The sequence below is a fragment of the Hakea prostrata genome, chromosome 9 (genome assembly GCF_041222555.1).
Source record: "Hakea prostrata isolate BN-2017 chromosome 9, UWA_Hpros_2, whole genome shotgun sequence".
Lineage (NCBI taxonomy): Eukaryota > Viridiplantae > Streptophyta > Magnoliopsida > Proteales > Proteaceae > Hakea > Hakea prostrata.
In genome coordinates this window covers 60,302,635-60,312,035 of record NC_142608.1, presented here as the reverse complement: position 1 = coordinate 60,312,035, position 9,401 = coordinate 60,302,635, and the positions used below count along the sequence as shown (strand labels likewise).

The 9,401-nt window shown below is 39.8% G+C and overlaps 1 protein-coding gene across 1 annotated transcript; it reads right to left on the bottom strand.

Annotated features, from left to right (window-relative positions):
• Window positions 1-1,151: 1,151 nt before the first annotated feature.
• On the bottom strand, window positions 1,152-9,401 carry LOC149005914 (vesicle-associated membrane protein 721). Its single transcript, XM_089168059.1, has 5 exons — window positions 8,969-9,401; window positions 7,738-7,879; window positions 7,524-7,644; window positions 1,762-1,824; window positions 1,152-1,603 (listed from the first exon to the last, which is right to left on the bottom strand). The coding sequence occupies exons 1-5, from the start codon at window positions 9,156-9,158 to the stop codon at window positions 1,454-1,456; spliced, it is 666 nt and encodes a 221-aa protein (XP_089024185.1). The 5' UTR covers window positions 9,159-9,401; the 3' UTR covers window positions 1,152-1,453.

The following is a 9,401-nucleotide window of genomic DNA, read 5'->3' as shown; positions in this document are numbered from 1 at the left end:
CAAAGAAACGGAGGGGGAGGGACACCAAGCGCCCCCCCGTGGAAAGACAGGGGGGCACAGAGAGGCAGAAAAGGAGAGCCACACACACCCACAACAGGCCCACGCCCACCGGAGCAGACGGAAAACAAGACGAGGGGCGCCACCCAAAACAACCAAAGGAGCAGCACACGCCGCGCGGGACGCGCACCCCGGCAAAAACAACCCCACACAAGGGACCAACAAGCGGAGAACAGACAGACAGACGGCAGGGGGACAACGAAGAGGAAGAAAGAAAGGAAGAGAAGCACAACAACGCCGGAAGAAGAGAAACCACAAACCGAGCGAGGAGGAAAGCAAGAAGCCAGGAAGCAGAAGAACCAAGCGAAGAGAGAAAACCAAAAGGCAAACCGAAAGCCAAAAGGCCCAAAAAGAGGGGAACGGAGAACCGGCAAGGAGCGGAGAAGAGGAGAGAGCAACGGAAAAGAGACACCAAGAGAGAGGAAGGCGAAACAGAACAAGCCAAGGCAAGGAGGGAGAACGGCAAAAAGGGACGACCGCGGCGAGCGACCACCACGCAGGCGGCACGAAACAGGGGAAAACCAGGAAAGCCGACGACCCGCAAAAGGAGATGAGGGTAAAAAAACGAAAAAAAAAGAGAGGGATGCAAAAATAAAATGTAATTGTTAATCTACGACACAAGGGGCCTGCAAAGAAACAAACGGATAAAAGATGGACCAAACCCAGGGGGTCCAGATGAAAATTACCCAAAAATAAACATATGTTAGCTTCTTAGCATGAAAGACCATGACTGATCCATACAATTCAGCCGCCTTGCATAAGAAGTACTCGCATGCCCTTTGGGTGTCTACGCTTTCAAGTACTCGCCAAAATAACCAAGATGTGGTTATTTGTTAGGTTGTTTCAAATTGTATTTATACTGCGAGAATGCTTACTTTTTACAGCTTAGAGAGCAGCCATGTGCACAAAAAATCCCGATTGGCAAAAACAAGAAAAAAACTAAAAGCAGCAGCAATCATACAATCTTTTTGTTTCCACCTTTCTCAATGCAAAATATTGGTTCAACGAAGCGATCATTTCTGCCAAGCTGAAGTTAACAACCCGAAGCCCCGCACGCCCTGTTTAGTTCACAGCTGAAACACAGATTGAATCTAAATGGCAAAGAAGCTTTAGGATTTCTTCAATAACAATCACGTAGGCCAACAAGCAATACGTTTTCAGCAACACAATCGTGCAACAATATCTCACATCACATGGAGTATGGTTTTATCTCAACAAAATATATTTTCTTTAAGCCGTATATGTCCATTGTACCTACTACCTAATTTCTGTCTACATACACAAATCATGATTCATGTAGCTTCCCTATGCAGTATATGCATATGCAAGGGCTCCAGGACCAGGAACACCACAAACTCATGCCTCCAAAATATCAGTCACCGAGTACAATGAAAGCTCACTTCCCGCAGTTGAAACCATGGCATACAGACAGAACAATTATGAGAATCAAGGCAATTATAATACCCAAGACAATCAGCTTGATTTTCATGTTCTGTAGCCACATCTTCCTCCGGATCTTTGTGCCAGTTGTTCGGAAGTCTTGGGCCTGTCACAATTATATTTCCCCAGGACAATCAAAATGTAGTCCAACAGAAAGGAGTCTGAATTCATTTGTACGTCTTCAACAAATTATTTCAAACTGTATCTAGAAATGGAAGTGAAGATAATCATGGAATTAAAGCACTAGAGAAGGGGCCAACTCACCTGTTGATGGAGATTCTCGGTCTTATCCACTAGAAGCTCAATCTTCTCCCCTCGATCAAGAACCTACATTGCATAATGAATCTCAGTGACTGCTTCATCGAACAAGTTGTGCATGAACCTCCCCCCCCCCCCCCCCCCCCAAAAAAAAAAAAAAAAAACACACCACCAAAAACAAATTCACGACATTGTTGAATCTATTGCTTCCTGAGCAAAGCTTAATAACAAACTTGCCAGAGCTGTTAAATTTAAAAGCAATGGCAAAGTAATACCCAATGTCCACAGCTCACACTAGTGGTTAAAAGCAAAGTTCAAAATCAATCTTGAAAGGGTAACTGCACTGACCCCAGACCTTAATAAAGCTCCTTATGTCATGGAGCAGAGAGTGATAGTTGAAACTTGAAAGATTCAACAGGTTTCGATGAAGCCCATCCAAAAAGATAAAGACCACTATAACTGATAAATCAATGTCCTCAGTCCATGCTCATCTAATCTGTCAAGAGACTAAGGTCCATACTAAGCAAAGATAGGGTAGGGTTCTCGCTGTTTCAAATAGCAAAATATATTCATATAAGACAAACATACTAGATATAAACAACCAACAAAACTTGGATTAGCACCCACTGGCAAAGCATATCTTTGGGTACACACAACAAAGTATTTTCTTTAAAATTTAGTCTCGTGAAGTTTAACAGTCTAGACATCCAGATAAATCACCAATGTCCTCTTTTCTTTTCCTTTTTTTTTTTTTGGAGGGAGGGGGGTAACAATTTTAGGTCATAACTCATAATGTGGTCAACAGATCAAAAAAGGAGGCCAGTAAAAGTTAGAAGTAACCCATTTCCAGATAGAGGGGGACTAGAGCAGACATTAAGCTTAACAAGCAAGCTGGCTGTCCCTTAAACAACAGGTATTTTATTGATCAACAAGCTTCTACAAAAAGAGAAACGCTCAACTCTCAGGTTTCATCACTTTTAACTGAATGCGCATGAACGTCAATGCAAGGTTCCCAGTTAACATACAAGGAAGTGACAGACACAAAAGAATCAACGTCACTTTTAACTGAATGCTTATGAACGTCAATGCAACGTTCCCAGTTAATATACAAGGAAGTAACACAGACACAAAGAATCAACAGCACTCTCAGGTTTCATCACTTTTAACTGAATGTGTATGAGACTCCAAGCAATGTTCCCACTTCATATACATGGAAAGAATCAACAAATAAACTCTAGACAATCCCAAATAAATCCCAGTCAAAATAGTTGTCTAGCCATCCAACAACGTAATCGCCCTATCAGCCTCCCATAAAAATTGACTAAAATGCAACAAAGTTCAATACAATCTTAGCCACATGTCTGACAAGACCAAGGATATAGAATAGCAGTCGCCTCTCCAACTTATCATTTCCCCTGCATTCTAATATTTTCACCATTACAAAATCAGCAGTCAAAAAATTACACTCCCATTAGCTTGCTTATTCCAGTACAAAAACACCCATCAAGTGTTCATCAAAAACCAATCTTGTTTAACGTGTATCAACTGATTATCACCTTTTCAGAAATTTCTCCTTTTTAAATGGCCACAACAAGTGTCCCAAGAAAGCAGCAATCATATATCAAATTTCAACTTTAGACCTAGCTCATCAACTTCAGCTTACAAACCAATTTCTACAGAACAATGTATCAACTTCTCTTTGCTGAAGAAACCCTTTTTGTGTCTTCTATAGTTACTCAAGCACCACAGATACAATCTTTTGATCACCAGGGTATGAAATGCATTAACTGATTAAGGAGACACAAAACAAATCGATGAAGCCACCCCTGGAATATTCCAAAATTTTGCCCACACACAGTGGCATATGCAGAACTCCAATGATGTATGAGAACAATTAAAAAAGCCTGCCAAGTGGGAACACACGGACAGCTTTGCAGCTCCTACAAATCTGTTAGGGCATCCTAGGGGCAGGTGAGTTGTAGGAGATCATTCCACCAAATCATGTGAGGGACAGAATTGAATGACAAGGACACATGGCAGGGACTAATAGGGGAGCAGCTAGTTCTTGGGAATATTCAGAAAGTATGGCTGAGGTGAAAGGGATTGTTAGGAATTGTTTTGGGGTATTAGTTTCAGGGTATTAGGAGAAGGAGAAGGAGGGGGGGGGATAGATGGTAGGCAAGAAGCAAGTAAGAAAGGGTGAGCCAAGTTTGCAGGGGAGAGGAAGATTCTCAGGATAAAGAGCCACTTAAACAGGGTATTCAGTGGTTTCAGATGCTTTGTATTTCAGTTTTAATCAATTCATTCATAATGCTGAATTAATTCAAGTGTTTCACTTCATATTCCATCTATACAATTCAATTGCAGCGCAGGCGTGTGACAGAGAGAGAAGGGAGGGGGGGGATAGAGAATTACAGGCTGCCACCAAAAGTTATTGCAGGGATTCTATCTATTCAGTCCAGTGTTTGATCACGATTCTTATCAGAATCCATTCCCATATTTCTCAACAGGCAAATCCCCAAATATTGGACTTATTTTGTACTCCACCTAAGACATGACATGAATTGAGACACCCCCCAAAAATTGCATAAGATACAAACTTGGGAGCCATCTCCCACTTCTTGTTCATAATTTACCATCCTCAGTAACAGACAACTGAATACCTAAACCAGCAGAATTTACCAAAAGAGGCATATAGCAGATCACTCATCTTAAAACCAAAGAACCATTGAATTGACCAACTGAATACCACCCATCACTGTAGTTGCAAAACATATTAGATTATCATGATCCAGCATGCATTCACTACCCCCAAAGAGCAAAAAATCTCAAACTTTTCCATTTAGTCTTGCATCTGTTTTAGGATCCACTCTTGATTCAAGCATCAAAAGGTTACGTAACCGTTCAAAATGCATATTGAACATAAGTTGATTAAGCCAAATCACAAGTTCACACAGGAAAAAAGTGTACTGCAGGAAATAACATTGCACATTTTCTTAGTTAGGCAATATAAGCAACTCAGAGTTGAACATCCTGTGCTCCTTTTCCATGTAATGTAAGGCATCAATGCTCATGTCAATGTCCACATGTCCTACATACATTCTCAAGCCAGTAACAGCAAATTATTGTAATAAGAGTCCTTGTCAGATCCCATCCCATATAAGAACATGGCGAAATGGAACTACTGAAACACTCACCAAGGGTGTCCCAAGACTCCCAACAAACTAAATAGATTTACAATATTGTAGAAACACTTTGCCACATCTTATCTTTATGTAGAATAATAAGACACAAACACAAGCAGACCTGCAAAATCTCTCTAAAATACTACTAGTATAAAAAACAAAACAGGATTTTAGAATGGGAAGCACCAAGAGAGTAAATAACATTTGATGCATATGCAACGGTTGTAGATGAGTTGCCACTATTCTACATTTTACTGATGAAAAGTGCAGGTCTTGCCACCAAGTAACCGGGTCAAAGGTTGGATACATTCTAAAAATCTGACACAACTCCACCACAAAAAGAAAGAGAGAGGGTGCGGAGAGTAAAATGATCTATTGTAGCAAAACACCAACTCAAGGAAGTTAAAAGGACAAAGTAAAAGAAGCCTTAAACCCATGGGAGTTTTAAAAACGAAGAAAAAGGGCCTCTAAGCCAATCGGTCTTATTACTTTCAAAATTATAACTAAGATAAAGAAAGATTGTGTTTTTCAATATGATTTCTTAGAGGCAATATTCAAACACTTGTTCAGCAGTTGAAGCCTGCACTACCAAAATCCATCTTTGGAGCCATATCCTCCATATCCAATTTTTTTAAAGGGTCAAGTGGATCCCTATAGCCAAGAGAAATAAGATATTGAAATTGCAGGCCACCACCTCTAACACATCATATCAGACAGACATACAATATAAGGTTTCATCCAATATCCAAATAACTATTGAACAAAGGCAGTCAAAGAGATGGTTACAGCAACACTATATCCATGATTTTGAAAAATTACCAATCTACTAACTACACCATATTGTATGTTACAAAATTTTCAAGAAGGCTTCTCTCTCTCCTACTTGAGTAAGAGCCTTCATATAAAGAAAGGTGGCTGAGTGGCTCCATGGAGCAATCTAAGTTGGGTTAAACCTTCTTGGTTGCATGCAAGGGCACCCAATCACGGATACAATCAAATTCCAGGTGAAGTTGCAAAATAGTAAAGCAATGTCTATATGGAGGATAGCAATTCTGTAAATAAGTCAAAGTTCAAAATGGAGTGGCACATTGTAATCTGCTAGATCTTCGAAAACAAGAGAGATGGATAAAAGAGGGTTCAAAGGTAGACTTGTATTTAAAAATAAAATAAGGACAAAGAAGAAAAAGAGAAGGTTCCATAAGAGATAAAAAAAAATAAGGATACAAGAGGAAACCATGAAAAGGGAGGAGCTGTGTTAACTCTAACCTCTCCCAACAGTAAGGGAGGCGGACACCAGCATCACAAGAGAGAAGAACTTTCATGAAAAATCACCCCAGAAAACTGTTTCACACACAACCGCCAGCAGGCCCATTGAACAGCTCCTACATCAATCCATCCTTAAATTTTGGCAATCCAGATGCATCACAACCCTTATGAAAACTAACCTAAAAAAAATCTCTAGCTATGGAGGATAGCAATTCTGTACATAAGTCGAAGTTCAAAAAGGAGAGGCACATTGTAAAATAGTAAAGAGTTCAATGTCTATATGGAGGATAGCAATTCTGTAAATAAGTCGAAGTTCAAAAAGGAGTGGCACATTGTAATCTGCTAGATCTTTGAAAACAAAAGAGAAGGATAAAAGAGGGTTCAAAAGTAAACTTGTATTTAAAAATAAAATAAGGACAGACGAAAAAGAGAAGGTTCCATAAGAGATTAAAAAAGGATAAAAGAGGAAACCATGAAAAGGGAGGGGGGCTGTGTTAACTCTAACCTCTCCCAACAGTAAGGGAGGCAGACACCAACATCACAAGAGAGAAGAACTTTCATGAAAAATGACCACAGAAAACTCTTTCACACACAGCCGGCAGCGACCATTGAACAGCTCCTACATCAATCCATCCTTAAATTTTGGCGATCCAGATGCATCACAACCCTTATGAAAACTAACCTTAAAAAAATCTCTAGCTATGACAAGTATTTCTTACATTCACCCAGACAGGAAACAAACACATGATGATCTGGAAGAGTCTGAATATAGTCTCTCCAGCAGCTTGCATGAACACTTACTTATGTCTCAAGAGGGGGGGGGGGGATGTTACTGCTAATCCAGCTACCTTTAATTGCTTCAAGCATCGAATAAGATGTCTTGAACAGAAAACAAAACCCAACAGTTAGAACACAAAAAATGTTGCTCCGTTTTGTGCATACTATTCAACAGATAAAAGAGGAAAGATCTTGATCTAATCTCATAAACATATCCTACCAAACTGTGTATCAAGTTCATACCACCAAAACACAAAAAATAATTTCATGGAGGTGGGTGGTTAATAATGTCAATGGCTTCTCTTCTCCCTTCAAGATGGATTGCTATAGATGCATACCCATTGGAACATTGCATAATCAAAGCACTTAAATTCTTTAAGTTCAGGAAAAACTCAATGATGAGGGATTATTATACCCCAGATATATGTTGCGAAGAATGATCAATTTAACCAAGAAAGTAACATCTATGCATAAATTTCACTCATCATGACAGCTAACCAAGATATGAACAAGAAAGCACATAGCATGAGATACACATACCTTTTCAATATTTTCCATCATAACACCTTTGACTTCAGTAACCTGGGCCTTCACCTTTGCAAGCTTGCTTATCTCATCAGGATGGTCAACACAGTACTGCATGTGTTCCTTCAACTTTGAGCTGCAGCAGAAAGGCATTAAGATTCATCAAGTACCACTAAACAGTAAAAAAGACTCCATCAGCACTTCAAATATCTACAGCCCAGAGCAATACCCAAATTCCTTGTTGAGGCTGTTAGCAGGCGCAGTTGCAGCCTTTCCCCCGCCATATCTGGAAACAAAGTCATCCTTGATTCGCTCCAAAAAGGCAATGGGAACCTGCCTTCCTACAGATTCATCTGCAACTACACAATATGCTGCAGCACCAGAATAGTCATAAACTTGAAATACACAAATATCAAAGTGATTCAATGAAACTAGCATTATATCAGAAATAAGTATATTAGCAATAAACCCCAACTTCCTACCATTTCAACTTAGGAACAGGAAAATATAATGTCAGACAAATAATTTCAGATATGTAAGAACATAAAACATGCATAGGTATAGGTTCCATTTGTTTTCATATAGACAGCTGGAATAACGAAATGTCACTATAAAAAGGATTTTCCGATTTTCTTTTGGGGTTGCCACAAGAGGGGGGGGAAATTAAGAAACTCACACAACACACTTTTCTGTACTGAAAATATCTATAACGAAACAAACAAGGTTTACGAGAACAAAGCTTTTACAAAAATTCCATTTATATTTACAAATTTACTTTCAACGCATTAAAAATCCATGTAAGTTTTGAAACGATTTGACACTTAGCAACATGGACGGATGACAGAAGTTCGGAAGGTTGACCAAGCTCAATCATGGGAAACAGAAGAGATTAACAGGCAAAGATAACTATATTGTCCCTCTGATTCACGAACTTAAGCTTCCGATTGTCCTGTCAATACTTGGATCCGCATCACCAAGACGTTCATGGTTACCCTCGTCACCGGATCGACGACCCTTCTAATCATTAACGAACAGTCGAACCATTTGACCGCAGAAGTTCAGAACCAAACGGGCCTAAATCTTGACCGCCGTCCAGGTAACGATAAGATCTCCGATTCTGAAGCTTTATCCATCCATTTCTGGGATGAATTAATCCGCTAAGAAACGCTAAAATGGCAAATACATAACTAACTAGTAAGATAAATATCCAGAAAGCGCGTTTCAAGGGAATTAGTCAACAGACCTGCTTAGGTCCAACGCCCACCCTAACCAGTTCCACTGAAGCACATCCTCCGACGAAAACCAGATCTTACGATATGAAATTAATCTAGGGCATCATAATCACAGAACTAGAAAAAAACCTCAACTACATTTCGCAAAAATTTAATAACCAGAAAGTCTAAAACTGAAGAAATCCTAAAGAAAGCGAATCAGACTAGATCGGAATCAGGAGAGCTTACTGTAACCGTCATCGACAAGATAATTGAAGGTATGGCCATCGCAGTTGTAGGTAAACTTGTTATTGCTGGCTGGGAGCTTCTGAAGACATTGCAAAGCGATCGAATTGAAATTTCCAGAGAATTCAGTGAATTCCGCGAGAACAACAGTTCCTCGAGCAACGAAAGCATAGATCAGAGACTTCTGTCCCATGATTTTCTACAAATCTTCCTTCCAAGAGATCTTCTTCTTGTAATCTTCTCTCGCTCCCTCTATCTCTGCAAATCTTTTGCTTCAAAGAGAAGAGGAGAGAAATTAGAAAAAGGAATCGAAAAGAAGAAGAAGTTAGGGTTTAAATAGAGAAGAAGAAAGCTGCTTTTGCCGCAAACTTCACAAGAAATGATGGCAAAGGGTCTCTCTCACTCCGTCTCGTCTCATGCGCTACAGCGCAACCGA